Raw genomic sequence first — 25,635 nt, 5'->3', positions numbered from 1 at the left:
GTATCACATCATAAATTTACATAACAATACAACAATCACCAAGCTTCCGCAGCACCCTCGGCAGAACCTTTTCAACAATAGCCTCAATATCATCCTGTTTACCCTGTTGTGGCTGACCTTGGTGATGCGGTTGTTGTTGACCTGGATATCCACCACCACCACCATAATGGGGCTGTTGTTGATAAGGTTGATGAGGTTGAGAGAGTGGCATCTCAGCCGGACCACCCGCCAGGTTGATATAGATTCTCCCCGCGTTCTCTTCTGTGGCGTATTGTAATCCCAGTTCGCGACAGACTTGTTCGACGCGCGGTTTTATTTTCTGAACGTGGTTGGTGGAGTGATTTCCTCTACCGACAATGCTGTACTCATATATCAATAATCCCGCCTCCCCCAACAAAGTCCCTGAAGAAAGATGGGGAGAAAACATACACATGTAAATGCGTCTGCCCATGTTGACGCGCATACTTGATCCGCTCCTCGAGGATATCCTCCGCTTCCTCTACAAACTGTCCATGCAAATCAATGGTATCCTCAGGCACTCTTCCAGAGGCATTGTTCTCTCTAAATATGAACTCGGAAGCTTGTTTGTTGTATTCTTGCATTCTGCGGCCGTGCTCTTTGCCTTCTTCCGAGAGTTGTTTGGCGCGGGCCCCGTCGCCATCTTCGTAGGCTTGTTTTGACTATACACAGGGATCGATTAGTCTTCTTTTTCTTTCCTTATTCTTTCTTTTCCTAAGATAGAAAAGGAAAGTATACCCTTTCGAAACAATTGTTGCGCTTATTTGCTTCTTGTCGCGCGAGGCTTCGAAGGCGATCGTATTCTTCCTCCGCTTGACTGGATTGCTCGTGATTGAAGGCTGTCGCATAAAGAGTTAGCGATGGAGAATTGGCGATTGCCATTGGATTAACCTACCGCGCGCACCAAGATAGTTCATCTCATAAGACATTTTAAATCAGTTCCTCGCCCTTGAATATACGCACGTACTAAGAGAATCGAAGGATACTTTGTGAATAAAGAGATCGGACTTCAGCCGATGAGCATTGGCCTCAATATGACCAATCGCCAAGATCAGCCAATGAAATTGACAGGAAAATAGAAATGCCGAGATTGACTCGAGATCGCGCTATTTTTGGCGATCGGCAACGACATCGATCGTTTTTCTTTCTCTTCTTCGTATGAATCGCATTGTTCACTCCTTGATAGAATGGATATTGTGCTAGAATGAGTCTATCCTGGGTCTGTTCACTTCTATATTTTGTGTACGGGCGAAAGACTAAACCTTCAGGGTTTAGAGCTGGGTCCTACTAGCCTGACACGATCTAACTGATAAGTTAATAACTAACAAGAAGAGATGAAAGGAAATGCAAGAAACACATGTATAGTATAATAACCAACCCCAAAGAGTCTTAGAAACATGCCATATAGTCATCACTCATTACTTAATCAGCGGACTGGTTACGCCGACCCTTGGATCCAACGCCAGCCAGGTACCCCTTCGGAAAGATGCATTGCATTGCATTTTAGGGTACACTTCATCGATACTCAAACACACGCCTCTTCCACGTCTTTCCTCCATCTTCGGGCCTTCTACGGAACAACTGTATGGATTCACTATACTTGAATATTGTCCGGTGATCTGCATCCGCTGCGTCGTCAATAGTATTGTTGCTGTTGTCGTTGTTGTTGATGTCGTCATATCTTCGAATGATTAATGGAGTTATAGTATTCGTTCCCTCAGGAAATATCGATGCGAATGGAGATTGGAAAATGTGATGTCGAATATCGCCGTCTTCTTCTTCCTCTTCAACAGGATCAGAAGACCCTTCTGCCAGTGAAGGCGTAGGTGAAGATAATGGTGAAGAAGATGAATACGCCGAAACACTCCGAATCGGCTTTGATTCTGTTGTCGTAGGAGTTTCCATCCTCCTTGAAGGAGATTCCCAAACCAGCGCCGTAAAACCTCGCACTGCTGCAGCTGCAGCTTCAGCACTGCTAACACGAACATCATCACGATCAGTCGCTGTGGTTGTGGCGTCCATAGCGGAATCCGATTGGAGCAGCCGGTCGTGCGTCAAGCTACTACTACCAAGACCACCGCTACTAGTAGTATGACTTGTAGATTCATCAAAGTCCTGACTAATTCGCCTCCCATCTGCATGGTGTCCTCTCGCTAGCAATGCAAGTGTCCCACTAGTCGGTAAAGGGAACGACCTCTGCGCTGCAACTGTAGACAATGGTCGCAATATGTCCGCAGCTGAAGGTGAATTCGGTATTGAGTTAAAAGAGTATGTTGCTGTTTGTGGTGGTGGTGTTGATGTCGGTGAATTGTGTCTGGTAGATTCTTCAACTTTGGTCCCTTCTGACGCTGTTTCATGCATATCCTCATCCTCCTCATCGCCGCGTGACTGCTGGGATTGAGTCATGGCGTCTTCCTCTGCCAGTATGATTTGTTTTTTCGAGTCCCGTTCTTTTATAATCTCCTCTTTGCGTGTCAATTTCTCTTCTCGTGCAGATACTATATGCATTCCATGACCAGCACATATGCCAAATGAGAAACTTGAATTAGATTCCGTGCCGACAAACTTGTCCGCGATTTATATCGGAGAAAAGTTCGCTTGATCTCGGGGATCGCTTGTCTCTACAGGATGACTGCAGCCAACTTCAAGATAACCGGAAACACTCTCTGGGATCTTATGAATGGCTTTCTTCTCTCTTCACTTAGCAAGTAGTATCAGACGTTCCAGATGCATGGTTTTCTCTTTTCTCACAATGCCGCCACAAGTGTTGGATGTATTGAACGATTGTAGACGGTGCTGAACAGCAGGTGGTCGAGTCCTAACCGTAGAAGTATGCGAATCGAAAAGTCTCAGGCTTCTTTTGTCGATTTCAGAACCAATTCCAACAACCAAGATTTGACCTTGGAAACTTTGTCTTTCGCCGCGTGGTCAAAGGCTTCGCTTATATGTCCAGGATGACCTACAACGAACCAGGCTGACGGGAAAGACAAAGACTACTTCCTCCAAGAGATCAAAACACACCACCTAAGGCAAAACTCCGGATACAACTAATATTTATTATTCTTCTATTTCCCCCTCTACCAAATCAAGTACCTATAAAGAGAAAGGAAGGGGGGGGCGCTTTACGCATTGAGTGGATTTCAGCTATGACATCCAACGCCACAGCCGCAATGATACAAGATTTCTGACTAAAAAAGGTGCTTGCCATGGATTATTCCCACATGTCGCTGGCCTGACCCTTGAGGGGGGTTTCTTAGATCTGAGATCCTGGACAGAAAGCTTAAACAGGTTGTTGGAATTGTTGTCGTAACAGGTCTACGGAGTACGTGATAGGTCGCTTGATATGGAAAGAGGCGTGTGCTTCTGTAGTACTATCTACCTAGCTAGGGTTTAAGTTAGTGGCGTAGGAAAGAATGATTGGAAGTATGTAGAGGCGAGAATCCGAATCCGATCTGAAAATAAGTATAATCCACAAAGGCACATACTCTAGAACGTAGGATTATCAGCTAGAAATAGAAGGATTGCCAAATATTCGTGGATATAGTTAAGCTAGGGAGTGGAACCAATGATTAACCCTATGTATCAGCTACGGATACATTGGTTACCAGATCAATCGATAGTAGATACTTACTAGCGGAGGATAACAACCCAAAGAAATCTAATCTAGCATATAGCAGTCCAGCCCCAAATGAAGGGTATATACATGGTCCATACTGACTTACATTAGTGTCTCATCTAGAGAAGCAATAAGCCTGAGACACAAAGGGCGAAAATCGAGACAATGCCAATGCCGAGACGTAAATGACATTCATTTTCAGCTCAGCCATACCACTTTGTCCCACAGGATGGGGGGAGTCAAGGAGGCAACCTGAAAAGCTCATCAAACTCTACACGATTAGAGTTCTTAGTCTGCAACCAGGGTCCCATCATGACCTGGACTCCCTCGTCAAGGACTCAAGGAGAAGGAGAAAATGAGCTGTACTCCCGTAGTAGCGAAAGCTTAGAGCAGAAAATAATGCATGAGAATCGGAATCACCTGATTGGACCGACTATATTACCAAAGCCGGGGAAGAAATTGTGCCCAATCAGAGCACATGACCGCCACTAGGGCTGGGGCTTTCAGCTGCGCCAATTTTGATGCCTTCAATGCCTTGTTAAGGATTCCATTTCTCTCCTTGTCTCGACTCTCCATTGTTCACTAAAAATGAAGCTCTTCATTGTTCCATGAAAACGCCGAGTCATGCTTGAGATCGGAGGTGGAGGCCAATCACAGAGGCCCTGTGGCGTATCATGCATGCGCCACTTGTCTTTCGTCAGATTGTGGCGCAGGCTGTTAACACATCCCTTCTTTACATTTTACTTTCCAATACTCCCAACTACATAAAACGTCCCTATCCACTCTTACGTATGCACTGGAGCGATTATTTTTATTCTCGCCTCAGCCCAGTTCATCGTGATACTCGACCAGGCAGCAGCATTATTCTACGACGATTCTTTCTTTAGCAGTCTCGGGATGGTGGATGGCAACAGTCCACAACTGAGGTCAGCACTGAACGAGGTCAGTACTTACATGCTTATGGGTTTGTTCGGTAAGATATTCGACCAAGGACTACGTATAGAGTCTAATTACGTATGACAGCGGGTGGCTCTCCGGTGCTTTGCCTAGGTACGGGTGAAACAGCGACTTCTTAGGCTTATCCAGGGTTTACTTCTCAGTTTTATTTATAGCTGCACAGGAACGGCTACAGTCGGCATGCCTCATTGCACTCATTTCAACAGGGAGGGATTCGACGATTGGGCTTAACTATGTATGAGCAGGTTGAAGTCGCCATTATATGCTATCACTGCCTGAGGCTACTATCTGCTCGACACACCATGTCATCCTCAAATGAACAATGACACCGGAATTCGTATTTCTTCATTCAAGAGTACGCATATTCTTCACTAAAGCTTGGCAGGGCATGATCGTTGCGACCCTGATCTGACCTTGTGGGAAGAGCTGGATAATATAACCCTGAGGGAACCACCATCTCTCCATAACTAATAGCTATTGCTCACATCCATCATACGCCAACTGGAAGAAGAGTTATAATTCCAGGGTCTCCCTATTTATATTTCACGGCTAGAGTCCAATCATTAACTTGTTAAACAAAGCTGTGATATGGTTTGGCTAGAGCCCCGTAATCCCCCAGAAGGACTCTGACGACACTGTCTCCATGGGAGTTAACGTGATAAATCATGGAAAGAGATAACCAAACACGGTTTATCACTATTCTTATGTTCTAAAAAATAATGATATGTGATAAGATGACTGTGATTCTGCAATTTCGAAGCAAACCCAGATAACGAGGCCTCAAAGAGATGAAGAGTGTTGAAAGGCGAACCCTTCCTAATTAGGAAATTTCTGTGCATTCAACGTTTTGTCGCAATTCAGGATGATATATCCCCTGCAACTCGAATGACAACCTTTCCTATATGTTCCTGATTCCAGACATATTTGAACGCTTTTTTAGCATCCTCAAAAGCGAATACCCGATCAATTACCGGCCGGATCTTGTTCACCTCAATAGCCCTATTCATATCCTCAAACTGCAAACGACTGCCAACCGCAATGCGTCGCGTACTGTGAACGACAGCATGCGGATTCCACGCAGCAACTTCTTTGCTACCAGCATCTACACTACGTCTCCCCACGATAGCCACTTCGCCGCCTACGGCAGCAGCCTTTGAGCTCTGTTGCAGAGTTCCCGGTCCACCGATTTCAACCACATAGTTGGCACCTTGCTGATTGAGTGATAGCTTTCTCACGGTCGTGCCCCATTCAGGATCTTTGCGATAATTGATCACATGATGTGCACCTAGTTGTTTCAATCGCTGCTCTTTTGTCTCCGAGCTTGTTGTCGCGATTGTCTCAGCGCCCGCGGCTACTGCGAATTGTAGCGCGAAGATGCTTACGCCGCCGGTTCCCTGGGTCAGGACAGTATCGCCTGGCTGAAGCGGTCTTGAGCCGTACAGACAGTTCCATGCAGTAAGGGCGGCGCAGGGCAGAGTTGAAGCTTCTTCATATGAGAGATTAGAAGGTATATGGACAAGACTGTCTTCGTTAAAGACGGCATATTCGCGGAGAACGCCGTCGGGTAGTGCGCCCAGAGCTGAGTCCATGTGTTGTTGGGACAGAGTACCGCTGATATAGCCCTGGAAGAATGTAGGCATCACACGTTGTCCTGGTATGAACCGTTTGACTTTGGCTCCGATACTGATGACTTCCCCTGCTCCGTCTGAGACGGGGACTACCGCGTCTGACTGTTTCCAGTAATATGTCCCCTATTACATATCAGTATATGCAGTGATATGGAAGGTGCCAGATGGAAATGTCTGGTAGGAAACACTCACAGTGGCAATCATTAAGTCTCTAAAATTCAGCGATACTGTATGTATTTTGATGAGGACTTCATTTTCTCCTGGTTGCGGAATACCAGTCTCCTCGAGTTTCAGAGCATCTATGCCGCTTTTACCGTGTAGAACCCATTGCTTCATAGTCCGAGTCGTCATTTTGCCGTTGAATATTTCTCGGCACTGTGCAAGTACTGTACCTAACTGTTAATATATTTCGTATGAATGCCAGCTACCTAGGCAACATATATACTCTTAACCTACAGAAGTATATACAGTCTACAATGATAGTCAATGTATCTCTCAATGTTCTTTAAATTGAAGGATACTGTATATATTTCTCCCCAATACGTTGTATAAAAATAATGTACTACCAACTTGATGAATTGCACCGTCGGAACAATTTTCCTGCATTCGGCCTATGCAATCCCCCGTTGGCGGTTAGGGCAATCCAAAAAGTCTCCGAACTAGGGATAAGAATTGTGCCGCATCCTCCTAGCGATTAGCCCTAATTTGACCCGAAATAGAGGCTTTACAATGTGTGCTTGAGATCGTGACAGGAGACTTTTTGATAAAAGGAGCTCGCAAGCAGCTCACAACAGGTGAGGATCAGATGCACATGTCAAAATTATATTCCTAGATCTAGATAGACTTTTAATTCTTTCAGTTCCCAGGTAGTGCACGTGGCTCTGATGTTCGATATCCAAATATAAAAAGTAGTTGATAGGGCCCCTCTCGGATTGTACTTTTGATCGCAACTCGTATTTGACGCAAACGGGTTGGGCTAGAATCAAAATGTCATTTAAGAAGCATGATCGTCAGTATGATATTGTCGTGCTTGGAGCGACAGGTATTCCATTAAAGCTTACACCATTAATGTGGAGAGACCGTACTGACTTCCCATTCAGGGTACTCTGGCCTCTTGACAGCCGAACACATTGCGGTCAATCTTCCATCGAGCCTGAAATGGGCGGTAGCTGGTCGGTCGTCAGATAAGCTGCAAAAAGTTGTCTCTCGATGCAAGGAACTTAATTCACATCGTATCCAACCCGGTATAAGATACAGAACCTGACCGTTCAACTCTAGATCACAGCACGCTGACTCTGATACTGATACTAGCAATTGAAACCTATCACCTCAACCACGAAGAAGTCGCCCAACTGGCAAAAAGGGCATTCTGTCTCATCACAACCGTCGGTCCCTACGCGCTCCATGGAGAATATGCATTCAAAGCCTGCGCTGAAGCAGGTACACATTACATTGATTGCACGCCCGAAGTTCCATGGACGCTGGAAATGATTAAGAAGTATGAAGCTACGGCCAAGGAATCTGGTGCATGTATGATACCTCAGTGCGCCATGGAATCAGCACCGTCAGACATTCTCACTTGGGTGGTTGCAGAGGAGATTAGGTCAAAATTTTCATCTCAGGTTGGAGATGTCGTGATGGATCTTTATCGGTTGACGTACGCTGCTATACATGATAATTACTCTTTCGGGGCAACAGCTGACAGGAAGTCTACCATATAGATCAATCCCATCCGGTGGGACACTAGCCACGATCCTGAACCTCTTTGGCCATTATCCACTCAAAGCACTTCGCCAGTCGATCGAACCATATGCATTATCACCTGTACCAAACAGTAATGCACGCCCTAAACGATCCCGTCTGTCCTCACTCACCGGCGTATACAAAATCCCAGGCCTCGGACTGCTATCAACCAGCATATCCGGTAAAGCGAACGAGGCCATCGTCTTTCGCACTTGGGGATTATTCAAGCAAGAGCCTGGTTTACAAAAGGAGTTCTATGGGCCCAAATTTACCTACCGCGAATTCATGTATGCGCCTGGCTTCGTACGGGGTATGCTGACGCACTATTTCATTGTAATGGGGGGCTATCTCCTGTTGCTAGCGCCCATTCGGTCATTGATTAGACAATTTGTCTTCAAACCGGGAGATGGACCGGATATCCAAAAGGCGAAGGAGGAAGTTATCGAATTACGAGCGGTTAGTAAGCCTGATTCTGAAGCTGAAAAAGACGAGCAAGTTATGGGGAAGCTTTTATATAAGGGGAGTATGTACTATTGTAAGTTCTATCCTCTGTCCAGCGAGTTGTGAGTATGATGACTGCAATTCTTACGATTTATATAGTAACAGCTACATTCCTCGCAGAAGCAGCCGCTACAGTGCTGGAAGAAGACGATTCTTCAAGGTTGACAGGGGGCATCTATACTCCTGCATGTCTTGGACAGAGATACGTTAACCGCCTGAAAGCAGTTGGCGTTCAGATCAGCACGGAAGTACAAAAATTGTAATGTTTATAAGACGAGGAATATAAGGGCTACATTATTCCTGACGAAACATAGATCTATTGGTACCAAATGTACATAGGATTCGCAAGGGCATCCATCTCAGAGGTCCATCCGGATCCATTGATACTTGTAGTGTAGTTATTGAGTTCTTCCTAGAAAGTCATCCAGACATCTTTATCAACATTAAACACCTATAAACTACTCTTGATAAACGTTAGCCTGATAAATTGTACACATATGTGTATCTACCTTTCACCCCTTGAAGGGTACGAAGTCCATACAGAGTTAGGGTTAGGGCTTCACGACCGGATCTACTTGTCGCGTCGCCTCCCCCCACCCTAGACCGGGTGGTGGTCGGCCCGGACTCAAGGGCCAAAAAATATGAAGTCTCATGTAAAATGTTTTACAGTCCACCAACGCCATATAAATTGCATATAAAAACTAGACAGGTGTTAAATATAAGCATTGTTCACCTATCTCCCTGAGTATCAAAGAAAAACCCGCTGTTTTGAGGCTCTGTTGAAGCCACTTCTTCCATCGGCTGCGGCACGCCAACGACATGGCTCTTATAGATTTTCAACAAATCCCCATCATGACGGCGTTTTATGAGGCGATTCGCATCTTTTACATAGAGTGCACCACTCGCTTTGACTTGGCGCTTTGTAGTTTTTTGATTCTTGCGCGTTGCTATATCACGAACCTTGGCAAAGCTCTCACGGTGTAGATCGCCTAATTTGGCCAAGGTGAGACTGCCTTGATTAACCACTTTTATACGGCGTGAAAGGCCTGGGCTTACTTCGTCAAGAATATCCTTTATACCGTCAATCGATTTTTCAATCTTATTGACATAGCGACGTAGTTTTACGGCCGTTGATGGTGGAGATATTGATTTTGTAGTTGGTGAGCTGGGAATAGTGTCATCCGCCTCGCTATATATTTTTAGTGCATCCCCTTCAGCAACAAGTGCTTCAAATGCTTCCTCTGGCTGAAGCATCATATCAAGTATAAGCCGAGGATTAGAGGCCAAATTCCTCGCTCTCTCAGCATGCCGAATCGTTCGTGTGTAATGTCTTTATCTGGATATCACGTAATTCTTCAAAAAAGTCGTTTTTATTAAAATCGAAGCCACCTAAGCGTGCAATCTTGTTCACAACCCGTCCATGAATATATTTATATTGCTGAAATAGCACTCCATTGAGCGGTTGTAAAAAATGCGTAGAATGAGGTGGAAATTGGAATGGGCGAATGTGCCAAATTTCACAATATTGCACGAACTGTATAGTAAGATGAGTTGTATGATTATCCATAAGAAGTAACCGCCAATCCGGGAAGGCCCCAGGCCTAGAGAAGTGGTCAAAGTGTTGAAGCCATTTGAATGCGATCTCATCTGTGATAAATCCATTCAAAGCAGGTGCAACTAGCCAGTCATCATCTTTTATATGCCGGTACCATTCCTCCAAATGGACCTTGCCTTTTGGAATCAATAAAGGTGGTATAATCTTTCCTTCGGCATTTATACCCTCAATGACAGTAATTGATTCTCGAGAGGACAGGCTAGATACCCTTTTTGATGTTTTTGGATATGCTGTTACCACCGCTTCATCTTTTCCTTGTCCAACAATGAATCCGGTCTCGTCGAAGTTCCACAGATTTTGAGGGCGAATTTTGTATTGTTGTATAGCGAGCTCGAGGTCAATAAACCAGCACTCAACCTCACCATAATGCTCTGCAACAGTACGTTGCTTTTCTTAAGGTTTTTGAACGATTCGTACATATTGTTTTGGCAGGCGTTTGATAAAATCGTGTACCCAATTTTTTCCGGCACAAGGGGCCTCTCCTAGACCACTGAAATCTTTGCCGAGCAAATAATTCGCACTTTCTTCAATTTGCTAATTCGTAGGAGGCGCACCTATATTATCTAGATACTCAATCCATAGAATAAGTGCCTTTTCTTGATCTAGAGATAGTAGGCGCCTCGTAGGTGGGCGTGTTGAGCGAGAGGGTAAGCCATGCCACCGACGGGACAGTTTTTTGCGAGACACCCCATATTCACGCGATAATTTGCTAAAATTCGGCTTTTTTTCGTGTTGACACGCACTGAGGGCCTTTGCAATCAATTCCTCCTCTTCTTTATATAATTTAGGGGTCATTTTGGCTCTGGTTTTGATGTTTGTAAATGCCAAGTTGAGATTTTGAAATTTTTGGCCCTTGAGTCCGGGTGGCCCTTGAGTCCGGGCCGACCACCACCCGGTCTAGGGTGGGGGGAGGCGACGCGACAAGTACCCCAAGACAAATTCAAGTAACTTACCAGAATTAGCTTAGCGTGGATCCACTGAGGGTAGAGCCGAAGCGGCGAAGCTAAGAACACCATTACGTTTGTATACATCTACCACCAAGCCTCCAGATGCGACAGATAAGGCTCAAACAACAGAAACTACATAAAACCAGATCAGCATAAAGCGTGGAACCTACTAGGACAGCATTTGATCAGCAAAGAAGAAAAAAGAAGGAATAATGACTCGAACCATCCTTCAATCGCATCCCATACATTCAGACTCATCTCCCGAAACAGACACCTATACAATCGACATAATCAACTTGAATAATCTGCTGACACGCCTAGAGCAAAATATCTTTCTATCTTCATCAGCAGAGCACAGACTTTTACAACAATCGCATTTTCAATGCGCACGGATAGGTGCTGTACGTTTCTTTGCATAAGATAAGACATTTCCTTACTTGGAATGGGCCGTGGCTGATCTATGGTTCTAGAATATTGACTATGCGCAAACCCTCATAAAGAAAATCGAGCGTTCGTTACCCTCGGTAAAAGCGCCTGCGATACGGCACGAGCGAACGACAGATCTTGCGAAGAAGAGGGGACGATATGAAAAGATAAAGGAGAGATTTGACTGGATCAAGGAGGACGTTGAGAGGAGGGTTGATCGGGAAGAAGGAGATGTGTATCAGGAGGAGGATAATGATGATGATATATGGGAGGGCCTGAGACCGGTTGAGAAGGGGGCGGCTACAGGCACGGAGACTGAGCTTGAACCGGAAGTATCAAACAATATCATATCCTCAGAAGAGACAACGATATTACGACAGCGGCGACACGATAAGACCCTTTCCCCTACAACAACTCCATCAACGACCGCCGCCATAGCCAGCGGAACATCGACATCACCACTCCCCAAGCTAACCCCTACAACAACTGACCACAACAAAGAAACAACCCTCTCCACCCACCGCGCCGAACAAGAATCCCTAACAACCAGCCTCCTAACCCTCGCCAGCCAACTCAAGGCCTCATCCGAATCATTCCAAACCTCCCTCGAAAACGAAAAGGGAATCCTCAACAGAGCCGTAGAGGGTCTAGATAGGAATATGACGGGCATGGAAGCCGCGGGGAAAAGAATGGGGGTATTGAGACGGATGAGTGAGGGGAGAGGGTGGTGGGGGAGGATAATGATGTATGCTTGGATATTTGGGTTGTGGATTGTGGCGTTGGGGATTGTTTATTTGGGGCCTAAGTTGAGGTTTTGAATATGGTACTTCTTTACGTTACTGAGGATGCATTAAGGTGGTGTTATAAAATGATTTATACCACCCTACTTCTACCCTCTTTTATCAATAAATTGAAGAGTTAAAAGGAAACTTCCATTCTCAATTTCACAGGTAGGTTATCCTATGTATATGAAAAACCAAAAGCGCATAGAAAAAGACATCACCGGAACCGATCTTCATCTTTTGATAACCGGGCGTAGAAGTAGAGTAGAAACGGAAGAGGTATAATCAGACAGACATCAAGTGACGAGAACTAATAGGAAAAAAAAGTGATCGTATTGCAGACAAACCAAGAAAATGATATGCACATCCAGTAATCGAAAAAAGACAGACCAAACCAGCGCTCGATTTTCACCTGTCGGGATGAAGGGTGCTTATTGATGAAGTGGGTTGAGATAGGTTAGATGATACATCGAAGCTCGTTTGCAGGAGAAAAGAGCACACAAGAAAATGGATAAAAGCCTCGAAGAAGTACGTCTCAACGCCAAGTTTTGTATCACGTAATTAAAAAAGAGAATAGAAGAGTAGGAAATGGAAAAAGGGGGATATAAAAAAATATGCAGAAAGAAGGGAAGAAATGAAGAAACCTCATGTAACAATTCTAAAACATTCGACATCGGTAGCCATAATATCTTACAATGGCTCATTCATTATATCAAACCACACAAACGGAGATTCTCTTGGATGATAATATCTGTAGAGAGATGTTAGTTGAGCAATGGTTAGATTAGATAGCTAAACGTACCATTGACGGCTGCCATGACGAATCGGATTTGGTTTGTATCAGTAGCGCAAGTGAAATGTGTGTAGATTTGTTTCTGCTCGGCTTGGTTGAGTGAGACGAAGCGGTTCAAGATATAATCGCAAGCAGCGGCGTAGTCGGCACCACCTTCGTAGTCGGGGAAATAGTTCTTCATGGGGCTGACGGGAAGCTTCTCCTTGAAGCGGTCGATCTTGTTCAAGAATAGAATGATGGATGTCTTAATGAACCAACGCGAGTTGCAAATCGAGTCGAACAAGGTCAAAGCTTCTTGCATACGGTTGACGGTTTCATCTTCGAAGAGGAGCTGATCGTATTCGGAGATGGCGACGAGGAATAGGATGGTGGTGACATTTTCAAAGCAGTGAATCCACTTCTTACGTTCGGAACGTTGACCACCGACGTCAAACATACGGTAGGTGAGGTCACCAATAATGAAAGTGGTCTCAGTGATACCAGTAGTTTTGACACGAGAACGAAGAACATCTTGGTCACTGGGGAGGTAGTCGGGTTGAGCGATACGCTCAATGGAGTCAAAGTAGCTGGCCAGGTTAGATTTATCACCACAACTGGACTTTTGTAAGTGGGTATCAACATACTATTTCGCGGAGTCGTTGAGTTGGTATTCGCGAGAGCGGCGGAAACACTCCTGGACACCAGCATCGCGCCACAAAGCCTGGATGGCATTACCAACTTCAGGGGGCAGGCTGTCTCCCTCAATCTGGGAAGGCTGCATGAAAATGGTCTGGACATGATATTCGGCACGTGGGTCCTCAAGAGGAAGTTCGAGTGATTCCATCGCCTCCAAGATGACACGCATCGATTGGACGGTGTTGCTGTAGATGATTTCCTTGAATGATTCCCGTTCATCGCGAGAGTAGCCACCCTCGTTGATAAGCTTCATTTGCTTCAAGATGGTGGATTTTCCAGATTCACCAGCACCTACAGTCTGTTAGAAGTGATCAATTTGTCATGCAGGATTATAAACTCGCCCAAGAGCAACATCTTAATCTCATTGCGCTGCATCATCTTATCACGCTTGAGCTGGTTCTCGATCTCCTCATTGCGCGCCTTCCCCTCTTTATCCTCAGTACTCATTCCGCAACCCATGGTGAATAAAGGCTCGTTGAATTCGTCAAAAAGTGGTTAAATAGACGGTAATCGTGGATTGGCACTTGAGAGTGATGACTTCCTAGCAGAACTTGGTTATGTTAGATGATATGAACAGAGAAGAAGCGACGATGAAAGTATGTGTCTTGGACTTGAAGCGGACGTTGACGTGGATGCACGAGTCTGAAGAAAAGTTTATTGGGGTTCCAAAGCAATGGATCCTAGCGACCTTTGTTTCAGGTTGCCTGACAGGGCGATAGCAGAAACGTTTGAGACGGTCCCAACGAAGCAACCGCAGACCCGGAGACAGTACAATAAGACACAACAAACGAATAGGAGTATCAATACTCACCAGCCTGGTTTCTGCTCACAGTTCAGTAAAGAAAATCGACGTCGAGGGCGATGCGGAATTGTAGATTAATAATAACAATAGATAGTCGACGACCTGACTTCTCCTGGCTCGACGAGTCAAGGGAGAGCTAAAGCAAACGGAGAAGGGCTGAAACGGAAACCGACGGGCAAAACAATAGCAAAAAAAAAAAAAAAGGAATACAATCGTGTGTATGACTAGAAAGAAATACAGCACGATCCAATCGACTCCGGGGTAGAAAAGCGATCGATCGAGGTTGGTTGAGTAGGAGAGAGGAAAGAAGAAAAGGGTTGTAGTTGATTACTACGTACTACTAGCAGTGTAGTTAGTAAACGAAGGGGAGGAGGAATGGGACGGCAGGGAAAGGGAAAGGGACTTAAAGAGGGAAAAAAGGGTGGTACGTTACAGCGTACTAATCTTGCGTAACTTTACAGGCCCATCCTAGTACTGCCGTAGTCCGTTTTGGGAATCTAAGTGAGTATGGCGAGTGATTGATTGGTGGAGGGAGTTGGACGAGGATCTGAGGGATTGCTATTATTGGTTGTTGGTGATGAATTAGGTTATGATCGGTGACTTGATTACCGATCAATACAGAACATTACAACAATTTGCCTGATGCCTCGCATCTCTTCTCCGTGCTAGCGCCATTGATAATCTCAGACGAGTGCGTCAGTATCAGATGCAGACAAAGAGATGACGCACGCTTTGCCAGGCAGTTTCACTGAACCTTGCTCTCAGTCCACACTGTGACTGAAAAGCGATCTTGTTTGAGAAAAATTGAAAAAAGGAGCAATCCCTTCAAAGGGGGTGTGAAACGACCAGATTGACGACGGAGCTATCTCAGACGCTGATTGGCTGCCTACTGTCCAGAACGGCATCCTTTTCAGGTGGGACTGCGACGCTCTCAGACTACGTGACTTGGGGATACCCTGGCCGATATCCAAATCCAAGTACGCAGTTACAGCATCATATGGTATCAGGATCAGAGAATATTCCATGCCCCTACGCCAGCGTGTCATGTACTTAACGTATGTTGAAGTACGGAGTATAGTTCGCACGACCATACTAGAAGTATTAAGTAACTCCGTACACAGCGCGAAACACCAAGTCAGTTAGGTTACACAAGACGCGAAAATCATGACCCTGGGCATGATCCCCCTGCCATCCTGCAAATCATGAGAACCACCCCATTTCATAGTTTCAACAGTTAATATATATCGTAACGGAGCCTCAATGAAGAATCGATATCTTGATAGCTCGATAAGTCAGCTAACACTTATCAAGGAATTAACGGGGACCCGTCTAAGTTATGTCTGGCAGCTGTATCATGCAAAAAACAAATTACGAAGATTCAATAGTTTGATCTAGTCCAGTCTAGCCTCAACAATTCAGGTGCCAGGGGAGTCTGTGACTCGCTCTTCATTGGACCGCCTCAGACGACAGTGGGGCTGATGGATGAAGCATTAGACTACCGAGACACTGTCTTATTGGCTAGGCTTCAAAGAAGTGGGAACTATATGGGGAGCCATAGTCTCCGCATTCGTCTTAGAGGGTCCGACTATTCCGAATTAGGTACAGTGTTTACTGATTAGGAATGGTCAAGGAAGAAGCTAAGAAGTTTTTGAAGCATTCCACACATGGATCTTTTTGTGGACGAAGTTTTTCTCTTTTGTATCTGGTGTAACAAATGCCGAGTTTGCTGAGTGCTGCTAGGGTCTTGAGATGGGATTAATGATTAATATCCTGTCGCCACGTGCTGCTGCCGGAACCTTCCGAGGTCACGCAGGACGGTGAACTGACAAGTCTAATTGATATAGTACTAGTAATTATGCAGGGTGACCAAACTTCGGTCTTTCAGTCGGTAACTTCACCTGACACTTATATCTAATTAATCAAGATTCATATCAAATATCCTCGCTATGACACCTTCACCAGCACAACAACAGTTAAAACAAAATCAACGCCATGAAAACTTTTCTGCTTTTTTCCACCAACCTTCTCCTCTTTAGCAGATATCAAAAGCCTAAGTTTCCTCATTTCCAGACAAGCACGTCAATGCAGCTCGTAACTCATCCACAATCTTTTCTTCCAAACGATTCTCAGCACCCGACGCTGCATGAATAGGCCTTTGACGAACCCACTCCGCCTCCTTTTCAGTTGTAGCCACCATTCTTGCGCGTAGACTCGCTCGGCGACTGAGCAATTCCTCAATATCCTCTTTCAGTTGCGACTTATCCCATTTCAATTCCTGGATTGCTTGGCTATCGACGCCCGCACTGGGTCCGGCTGCTCGATAGCGCTCGAGAATAAACGAAATGAGTGACAGAGAATTTGCCTCGGATGCCATGGAGAGACTGATTCGTTTCTCATTTTGAGATATTGTGCTTGCATGGGTACTTGCAAATGATTCAGCCGCACGGGTCAATCGTCCTTCAAACTGATTGAGGAATGCTGCTACTTCTGGTGCAGCGCGACTGACGTTGAAAAGTAGGTTGAGGCAAAGAGGTAGAAATCCTTCTCTCCATATGGCGTAGAGGCGAGGCACTGGGTCAAAAGGACCAAATGCTTTAGTTTGTGAGAGAATGCGGGTCAGTCGGCTCGTGGAAAGCTTCATGAGCACTGCCTCTACAGCCAAGTATTCTGCTAACATGGGAATGGCCGACAGTTCTACCAGGAATATGATGCTCAGTTCTCCGTACACCGGGTCGCCTTCAACTGTCAATTGGTCCGCCCACGAGAAAAGTGTGGTTGCGTATCTGGCCGTATCGTTATCCTCAATGTGGAATACAATGTGCTCGTACAGTCGTTCTGCGTCCTTGACTCGTAGAGCCGTTTGTAAGATCGCCGTGATAATGGCAAAATCTTTTGGTGAACAGCGCTGTGGTTCGTCATGCAAGTACGTCGTAAGCGAGCGGAAACCTTGTGCTATCACAACTTTGATCACCTCCAGCACAATGGACAGATTAGGTGAAAGGTTAGGTTTCGTCTTCGTGTTGTCATTTCCTGGAGCACCAGACGATGACTTTCCAACATGAAATTGGAGCGCAAGGAAAAGAACGTTCAGTAGCCCACGGTAGTAGTCTGTATGATCATGGATCAAGGCATTCTCGTACGTAGTGCCACATGCACGCATTGCTTCCCATACAGCTGCCAGCAGCCCCATCACCTCTGAACCCTTGGCATCGAATTCGACCAATTTCTGGAGCATTGACAGAGCAAAATCTACCCTTGACTTCTGTAGCTTGGAAAATATAGGTTCCTCGGGGGTCGGGCGGGTATTTGCAAGCAGGCAGTTCTGCACAATCAACGCCATTGACTTTTGAATCTCTCTATCTGGGCTGAATTCTGTCGCATGCTCAATGGCGAAAAACTTCCAGCTGTTGAACAGTGTCTGTATGAGTTTTGGTTAATAATGCAATTCTACATGTTTCTTTTGGCAGCATAGACTCACCACTTGTGCCTCTACTAGCGATAAATTGAGGTTTGCCCGTTCAAACTCGCTTGCGAAGCCCTGATCCTTTTTCCCCTTCCAAGAAAAATCGAATGAAAGCAGCTTATCCGCCAGATATAAGTCATAATAATAGCTTTTACCCAACGGTCTGATCTCAAGTTTCGTGCGTTTCAATTGCTGAAGTTGGCAACCTGCATATTTCATCTCAAAGTTCCTCTTTAGATTGGCGTGGAGCGACGCGTTGTATCCAGCCACATCGACGGCGTTCTGGGCATACCAAAAGACTAATGGGACGAGCATTGTAACAAACGTTCTATCTTGAGCCTGCTTTGCCGAGTGCAAGTAGATAGCACACAGATTTGCTGTGATGGCGGCAATTTGGATCATGTTAATTTGAGACATGACTGGCTCACTCTCGATCTTCAAGTGAGAAACATAGTTGACAATGGAGCTAAAGAAACTTGAATGGTTGCCCAACTGAGGTGTCGCCCAAGGCCAATGTTCCTGCGAGCAAGAGACGAATTCAAGTAGTGATAAAGAAACCATGGGATCGAGAAGATCAATATTTGCCAAAGAATCAAGGGCTGTCTTGAGGAACGGTGTATTTCGCATCCTCGGTGTCTTCTCGCCGCTATTTTTGAGCTTCAACGAGTCGCGCGGCGAGCTTCCTGTAAGCAGATAGACGGCGACCCATTGTTGACGTTTACTGACAAATGCAGATAGCAGCCGCCATATTGACACTTGCAATGTCATGTCGCGGAGGGGTTTATCAAACTGGGCGAGTACATCCAAGAAAAGACATGTTGATTCGGAGCCCAAATGACCAAGGAAAGATGCAGGCTCGTTTTCAGCATCCAGAGCTGCTTTTGTGATTAAAAGCTCCAATAGGGTCACAACAGGAAGGCGAAGGCGATCGTGAGAGTTGTAGAGTTTGACCAGGATAGGAGACGCTTTGAAGAGTTGGTCTTCGAGGAGAGATACGGCAGATCCGCTCAGTTGCGCTGCCTGTACCAACCTTGTAGCCAAGTCAAGTGTAGCGATCAGCTGTCGTTCAAAACGTTGTAAATGGTGAAGATAGACTGAGCTAGAAGGAATCCGTAGCCCATCTAGGATAATCCGCAGAACAGGATTAAGTGGCAATTCTTCTTTCGATTGGGGTCGTAGCACATCCAGGATGTAATCGGCTGTTTCTTGGAAGATCGCCGTAATTTTGGACTGTTGGCTGTCCGTTTCATCAATACCGTATGTATAGTAGATGATCCTCTCAAAGTTCTTGGCTAGAGTAGCTTCCACCTGAAGTCTATGCTCTGGTTGGTTAAAGCGCCAGTTACCAGAACTGTTGTAGACCTCAATCATTGAACGAGCAAAGTTCGATAAGACCTTGCTAATGACATGAGAAGGGACGCCAGCATTCCGATCCAAGGGATCTGCTGACTTGGACGCTGTGCGTGTTGTTATCTTTCGTATCGCGGCGTTAGATATACTATCTTCCACGACAGCTTCGAACAAATCCACGCAACTGAGAAGGAATGGATAATTGCCTGATGTCACCTCGGTCGCCGATACAATTGCTGAGAAGCGGCTTCCTTTACCACCAGGGCCTAACAGGCTGCTTCGAGATAAGAATGGCCATATGCGACTAGGAATGATAGCAAGAACAACTCTAACAAATCGCATACAGGCGACCGTAATGTCAAGCGATTCGGGGGCCTTAGTCTGAGCACCAGCACCTTCCAGACTCCGTTCCAGAATATGAAGGATGACAGATATAATGTCACAGCGTTCGTTCAGGCCTTCACTGGCTATCTCAAGTATCCTCTTCGGCCCAAGCTCATGATCGGTGAGCTGACAGGCGGCTATGAGATCAATGAGTAACCCAATTATTTCGACAATGGGTCCATCGTCAGCGTCAGGCATATGGCCCCCGTGGTTAGCCCATTCTTCCAGCCAGCTACCGAGAAGAGTTATGCCAGAGTAATTATGGTACCACATGATAACGGCGGGTTTCGACTCCGAAACGACTTGGCCGGTTGTTGCTGGTTGAAGCTGCAAAGAGCTTGCAACGAGAGCGGTTTCTGTGCCAGTGGGATCGTTAAATATTGCCGTCGTTGAGGCAATCATGGGAATCGGCTGGACGAGGGAAACGAAGTTGGCGTTCTCATCTTCACGGATGGTCTGGTAACCTTGGAAGTCAGGAGACACCATTTGGGTAAAGGTTTCCATGGCATCGAGCTCATTCAAGATCCGATCAGGACCGCTTGTATTCATTTGATCCTTGCCGGTCAAGGCTCGACATAATTGCAGAAATGGTATGGACTCGTACGGAAAACGAGATCGAGCAATGTGGAATATTCGACTCATGAGATCATCGTCGTGCAGAAAAACAAATCGAGGGTCACTTGGCTGACTGATGTAGTTTCCCTTGTTCGCCTGTGGTGCATTTGTCGATGCGTTCAAAATCGAAAGCGTTGCCGTAACCAGCTCCGGAGAATAGTCAGTGACATGTGAACTCACCCGAATAATTCCCATCAAAGAATCGCGAATCCATAGATTTGTCACTAAATCATCAATGGCGTGAACGGAGCCAACGCTAGAGGCGATATTGCTGATCACTTCAAATACCTGGCCTTTTTCTATAGCCCCAACTGTCAGCACACCGACGTAATCGTCGCCGAAAGCGGGAACTCGTGCAATATCCAGTAGATCCTCGTAAAATGTCTGTTCCAATGAGCGAGCCACCGGTATAGAAGGTTGATTAGACTGGAATGAGTCGACTGCGCTGTGGAATTGTTCCATCTCTCGAGTCTCTTTTGCGGCTTGTGCAATTTCTCGCATTGCATAGAGTATAGTTCCCCAGGCAAAAGCTGCAGGACTAGCACTCAGCACTCCCATATCAACAGCATTTAGCAAAACCTCGTTGATTTCAGTAATATGTGTACGTGACAGAAAATAAGGCTTAGACTTGGACAAAGCTTCATCTTGAGACAAACTGCCATTCATCAGTACTAATGCCAAAGACTCAGGGAGCTTCAAGAGGCCAAGTGTGGTAACGGAAGCGAGGACCTGGAGGGACAGCCTGAGTACCATTGGATCCTCACATGGCTGGTAACAGGAAAGTTAGATATCTCCGCCGACAATTAGATGTAAGTGTTAGTCAATACTTACCGGAATAATAGGTTCCATGAAGCTGTATTCGGCCATGAGCCGCAGCCAAGCTAAAACGACCTCTCCGCTAGTCACCACGTCACAAGCTTGAATATGCAGATAGATTATTTGCATTATGTGCACGACCTCATCAATAAGCGATGTTCGCCAAGCATTCTCTGTATCGATATTGCTCTCGGAAGACGACAGCCATCCACCCTCGGTCTGGAAATCACTCAAACGTTTCTCGATGGCTTTGATAGCATCAAGCAGAAAGCGGGTGCTCTCAGCGTCCCCTGACCTATCTTTGAAAATCTGCTCTCCTAAGCGGGAGAGGCTATCCGTCCTTACAAACTGCCGGGCGTCATGTGTAAGGGGGAGATGACTAGCATCAGCTGGGACCTTCCCATGTAAGAAGGCGCAAAGTAATTTCCTCGAAGTTTTCACAATGTGACTCTTTTCCGATAGATAAATGTTTTGTAACCTTATGCGCCTCGACTTCTCCGAGGAGAAGTCCGTATCCGAGCCTCCATGAACCTTCTTCAAGACCTCCTTCAATTGAGGACCAGCTAGAGACACACGAAAGCTATCCACACTTGCCGCATCTTGCAGGCTTGTCGCTTCTTCTTCAGAGAATCTCCCCAGCAGCCGAGAGTTTGGTCTATTTTGCCATTCTTGGACTGTAATTCGGAGCGCCGCTACTTCGTCGATACCTGCTTTTTGACTCAACCACAGAGCATCTGATTTAATCTCGTCAATCCGGTAAGCTGCCTGGGACGACGTATCCACGTGAATCGCGGCTGTTTTGGACTCAAATTCGGATTTGGATTTCGCGGAACGTGGTTCGAACGGTATGAAGCAATTTGAGAGCAAACGAAGGCTTTCCGGCTGTGATAGGAAAGACGTTATGTAGTCAACATCGCTGTTCTCATCTGATGAAGCGAGGGCGAGGAAAACTCGTTTCCAAGACCTATTTCAATTAACAAAGGTATATTTAGCGTGTTATACTCAAGATATGCCTACAGAAGCTGTGCGTCCCCAGAGAAACATTTGTCCAGGGACGCGAAATAGGCTTCCGGAGCCGGAGCCATTACTGGAACAGCTATATCATTATCCAGGAATGAAAGACGGTGAATCGACTGGAGAGAGAAGAGCAAGCCAGTTGTGATCGTAAACTGGCGAATGAGCGAGGTGGCTGGTAGTCTGGAGCTTTTGTCAAGCGTAGATATTCAGATCTTGCATGAGCTAAAAACAAGCTCTTACCGCCGCAACAATCGATTTACCGCGACACGCTTAATTGGGTTTAGCGCCTCTTCGGAAGTATCCATCCATCCTTTTGGGGTTCTCAATCTAAAATAATCTTTATCAGAGCAACTTTCTGAACGATCAGTCGACAGGTGGTACAGTCAGTCCTCTCTACGACGAATCATTGTGATTGCGCGAGTCTCGTTTCGCATCAATTTTGGCTTGGAATTCACTTCTTCCATACTCTGTAATCCGTGCAATTCCGTTCCTTCAATACAGCTTGTGTATAAGAGCGATCCTGAATCCGTGACTCACCTGGGTCGACTTGCGACCAGAAACACTCACCTCGAGATTTTCCTCTCCCCTCCACGCCCAAGGCTAGACAGGTGATTGATATCATTGCTCCCTCGGCTTCTCAATGCTAACTCTGACGGTTACCAGCAATTCACACCCAAACCACAACAATGGATAGCGGTCTCGTTGATTATTCGCCCCACCATCCCGCGGAGGTAAAGAAACTTGACTCTGCCTCCAACGTGATCCTCATTGACAACTACGACTCCTTCACTTGGAACGTTTATCAATATCTGGCGCTGGAAGGTGCCACAGTCACAGTCCATCGCAATGATCAGATTACCCTGGAGGAATTGATTGAAAAGAAGCCGACGCAGCTCGTCGTAAGTCCTGGTCCGGGACACCCTGAAACCGACTCGGGTGTTAGCAGAGATGCTATCAAGTACTTCAGTGGGAAGATACCGGTCTTTGGTGTTTGTATGGGACATCAATGCATTATTTCCGTGTTTGGCGGCAAGGTTGATGTTACTGGTGAAATCTTGCACGGCAAGACTTCGGTGTTAACACACGACTCAAAGGGAGTGTATACTGGACTTCCGACCTCGTTGAACGTCACCAGGTATCATTCGCTCGCCGGAACTCATCCCACTCTTCCGGATTCTCTTGAGGTATCTTCATGGGCAAACATAGATGTTGGCCGAAACCCAATCATTATGGGATGTAGGCATAAAGGTAGGCTTCCAAGGACGTCTGTATTTGGGATAATGAACTAACAGTGAGTGCAGAATTTGCCACCGAAGGTGTACAGTTTCATCCGGAAAGTATTCTGACCGAGCATGGAAGATCGATGTTTCGAAACTTCTTGAAGTTGCGTGCTGGTACTTGGAAAGAGAATGAAACCTATCTTTCCACAGTTTCCACTGGCACCAAAGGGGACAAAAAGACGTCCATCCTGGAGAAGATTTATGTGCACCGAAAAGCAGCTGTTGCAGCTCAAAAGCTGATACCGTCGCAAACCCCTGAGGATCTTCAGGCTTCCTATGACCTCGGTATCGCGCCACCACAGATATCATTTCCTGCCCGGTTGAGAAAGTCGCCATATAACTTAGCACTCATGGCTGAAATAAAGAGAGCTTCTCCTTCAAAGGGAATAATCGCTGCTTCAGTCTGTGCTCCTGCACAAGCTAGGAAGTACGCTGTGGCTGGCGCAAGCGTCATTTCAGTTTTGACAGAACCGGAATGGTTTAAAGGCAGTCTAGATGACTTACGCGCCGTACGACAAAGCCTTGAAGGACTTCCTAACCGTCCTGCGGTTCTACGCAAGGAATTCGTCTTTGACGAGTACCAGATTCTTGAAGCACGCCTTGCTGGTGCCGATACAGTGCTGCTCATTGTTAAGATGCTTAGTGTCGAATTATTGACAAGACTCTACAAATATTCACAAAGTCTCGGAATGGAGCCGTTGGTTGAAGTCAACACTCCGGAAGAGATGAAGATCGCGGTTGAACTCGGCTCTCAAGTGATTGGAGTGAACAATCGCGACCTTACCAGCTTCGAAGTCGATTTGGGTACCACGAGCCGACTGATGGATCAAGTTCCAGAGACCACCATCGTCTGTGCTTTGAGTGGTATTTCAGGACCGGCTGACGTAGAGGCGTACAAAAAAGATGGCGTGAAGGCTATCCTGGTCGGAGAGGCCTTGATGCGGGCGAAAAACACAATGCAGTTTGTATCTGAGTTACTTGGCGGAAACGCAGCACTACAATCATCCAAAAGCTTGCCGCCTCTAGTTAAGATTTGTGGGACGAGAACTCCAGAGGCAGCTCGTGTTGCTATTGAAGCCGGGGCCGACTTAATCGGGATCATTCAGGTTGAAGGCCGCAAAAGGAGAGTATCCGATGAGGTTGCTTTGCAAATATCAGAGGTTGTCAAAACGACACCTCGCCCATCTAGTAGCCCGACTGTTGATGCTGAGGCTTCAATATATTTTGAGCACTCAGCAAAATTACTTCGTAATCCTACTCGTGCGCTTCTCGTTGGCGTTTTTGCAGGGCAACCTCTGTCATACATTATTGAACAACAACGCAAGCTAGGACTTGACGCCGTCCAGCTGCATGGAGATGAGCCCGTCGAATGGGCCAGGTTAATACCTGTCCCTGTGATTCGAAAGTTCTCTCCCGGTGAGCCTAGCCTCGCGCGTCAGGCTTACCATGCGCTCCCTTTACTTGATTCAGGTACCGGTGGCTCCGGAGAGTTGTTAGATTTGTCATCGGTGATTAAAGAACTCAAGGGTAACGATGGCCTCCGCACCATTCTCGCCGGTGGTCTTAGCCCTGAGAATGTAGCGGAGGTGATCAAAAGTCTAGGCACTTCGGCCTCCAAAGTCGTTGGTGTTGATGTTAGTAGCGGCGTTGAGACGAACGGTGCTCAAGATTTTGAGAAGATACGAGCTTTTATCTCAGCGGCAAAGGGTCACTAAAAACACGCTTCCTTGTTATAATAGCTCACATTCTGAAGTGACATTTACTGTCGTCGAACATACAATCAATTTTCCTATACTTTTTTATTTCTCACTTTCTCAAAATTACCCATTTCCACCTCGCTTGATCTCACCCATTTGGTGTCTTTCCAGGCCAAGCTTCACTTTACTTCCCCTTATATCTACTCATCCCATCTCATAACTGACGCAAACCTCTTGGGTTTGCTCAACTGTGACAGATTTCTCGCTCCGATAGCAGCTATGATTTTTCAGGTGAGCTGAACTCAGTACTTTCTCAGCTCAAATTTTGAGGCAGCGCTTTCCTCCCACCATCGAGGATCTGTTGATTGAAGTTAAGCCTTGGAATATCTTTATCGTCCATTTCAGGATCATTACTCTTCTTCTTACTCCTTATTACTGCCATTTACTCCGTTATCTCTCAATTCCTTCAACTATATTCCTACCTGCGTTACATCTACTTGTCTACAATCA

The 25,635-nt window shown here is 46.0% G+C and overlaps 9 protein-coding genes across 9 annotated transcripts, besides 2 other annotated features; 3 read left to right on the top strand and 6 right to left on the bottom strand.

The window, feature by feature from the left end:
* Positions 1-16: 16 nt before the first annotated feature.
* On the bottom strand, positions 17-947 carry TSTA_087790 (Smr domain protein; the record flags this gene model as incomplete). Its single annotated transcript, XM_002478461.1, has 4 exons — positions 17-359; positions 430-680; positions 757-857; positions 914-947. 4 exons carry the CDS (start codon positions 945-947, stop codon positions 17-19), a joined length of 729 nt encoding a protein of 242 aa, XP_002478506.1.
* A 489-nt stretch (positions 948-1,436) lies between these two features.
* Positions 1,437-2,526, bottom strand: TSTA_087780 (uncharacterized protein; the record flags this gene model as incomplete). Its single annotated transcript, XM_002478460.1, has 2 exons — positions 1,437-1,588; positions 1,614-2,526. The coding sequence occupies 2 exons, from the start codon at positions 2,524-2,526 to the stop codon at positions 1,437-1,439; spliced, it is 1,065 nt and encodes a 354-aa protein (XP_002478505.1).
* Positions 1,664-1,694: a microsatellite.
* Positions 2,527-5,448: 2,922 nt separating the features above from the next.
* TSTA_087770 (quinone oxidoreductase, putative) lies at positions 5,449-6,570 on the bottom strand (the record flags this gene model as incomplete). Its single annotated transcript, XM_002478459.1, has 2 exons — positions 5,449-6,342; positions 6,412-6,570. 2 exons carry the CDS (start codon positions 6,568-6,570, stop codon positions 5,449-5,451), a joined length of 1,053 nt encoding a protein of 350 aa, XP_002478504.1.
* A 636-nt stretch (positions 6,571-7,206) lies between these two features.
* TSTA_087760 (uncharacterized protein) lies at positions 7,207-8,726 on the top strand (the record flags this gene model as incomplete). Its single annotated transcript, XM_002478458.1, has 5 exons — positions 7,207-7,261; positions 7,320-7,463; positions 7,531-7,876; positions 7,941-8,497; positions 8,563-8,726. 5 exons carry the CDS (start codon positions 7,207-7,209, stop codon positions 8,724-8,726), a joined length of 1,266 nt encoding a protein of 421 aa, XP_002478503.1.
* A 466-nt stretch (positions 8,727-9,192) lies between these two features.
* TSTA_087750 (uncharacterized protein) lies at positions 9,193-9,717 on the bottom strand (the record flags this gene model as incomplete). Its single annotated transcript, XM_002478457.1, has 2 exons — positions 9,193-9,509; positions 9,543-9,717. 2 exons carry the CDS (start codon positions 9,715-9,717, stop codon positions 9,193-9,195), a joined length of 492 nt encoding a protein of 163 aa, XP_002478502.1.
* A 103-nt stretch (positions 9,718-9,820) lies between these two features.
* Positions 9,821-10,864: a mobile genetic element.
* A 373-nt stretch (positions 10,865-11,237) lies between these two features.
* TSTA_087740 (uncharacterized protein) lies at positions 11,238-12,269 on the top strand (the record flags this gene model as incomplete). The annotated part of the gene is made up of 2 exons (XM_002478456.1): positions 11,238-11,426; positions 11,496-12,269. The coding sequence occupies 2 exons, from the start codon at positions 11,238-11,240 to the stop codon at positions 12,267-12,269; spliced, it is 963 nt and encodes a 320-aa protein (XP_002478501.1).
* A 671-nt stretch (positions 12,270-12,940) lies between these two features.
* TSTA_087730 (G-protein complex alpha subunit GpaA/FadA) lies at positions 12,941-14,160 on the bottom strand (the record flags this gene model as incomplete). The annotated part of the gene is made up of 4 exons (XM_002478455.1): positions 12,941-12,984; positions 13,036-13,592; positions 13,650-13,992; positions 14,088-14,160. The coding sequence occupies 4 exons, from the start codon at positions 14,158-14,160 to the stop codon at positions 12,941-12,943; spliced, it is 1,017 nt and encodes a 338-aa protein (XP_002478500.1).
* A 2,393-nt stretch (positions 14,161-16,553) lies between these two features.
* On the bottom strand, positions 16,554-22,216 carry TSTA_087720 (nucleoporin (Nup184), putative; the record flags this gene model as incomplete). Its single annotated transcript, XM_002478454.1, has 4 exons — positions 16,554-17,921; positions 17,982-21,083; positions 21,147-22,095; positions 22,149-22,216. 4 exons carry the CDS (start codon positions 22,214-22,216, stop codon positions 16,554-16,556), a joined length of 5,487 nt encoding a protein of 1,828 aa, XP_002478499.1.
* A 618-nt stretch (positions 22,217-22,834) lies between these two features.
* Positions 22,835-25,143, top strand: TSTA_087710 (anthranilate synthase multifunctional protein TrpC, putative; the record flags this gene model as incomplete). Its single annotated transcript, XM_002478453.1, has 2 exons — positions 22,835-23,396; positions 23,450-25,143. The coding sequence occupies 2 exons, from the start codon at positions 22,835-22,837 to the stop codon at positions 25,141-25,143; spliced, it is 2,256 nt and encodes a 751-aa protein (XP_002478498.1).
* Positions 25,144-25,635: the final 492 nt, after the last annotated feature.

The sequence above is a fragment of the Talaromyces stipitatus genome, genomic scaffold (genome assembly GCF_000003125.1).
Source record: "Talaromyces stipitatus ATCC 10500 scf_1105507295527 genomic scaffold, whole genome shotgun sequence".
Classification (NCBI taxonomy): Eukaryota; Fungi; Ascomycota; class Eurotiomycetes; order Eurotiales; family Trichocomaceae; genus Talaromyces; species Talaromyces stipitatus.
This window is presented reverse-complemented; position numbering and strand designations above follow the sequence as displayed.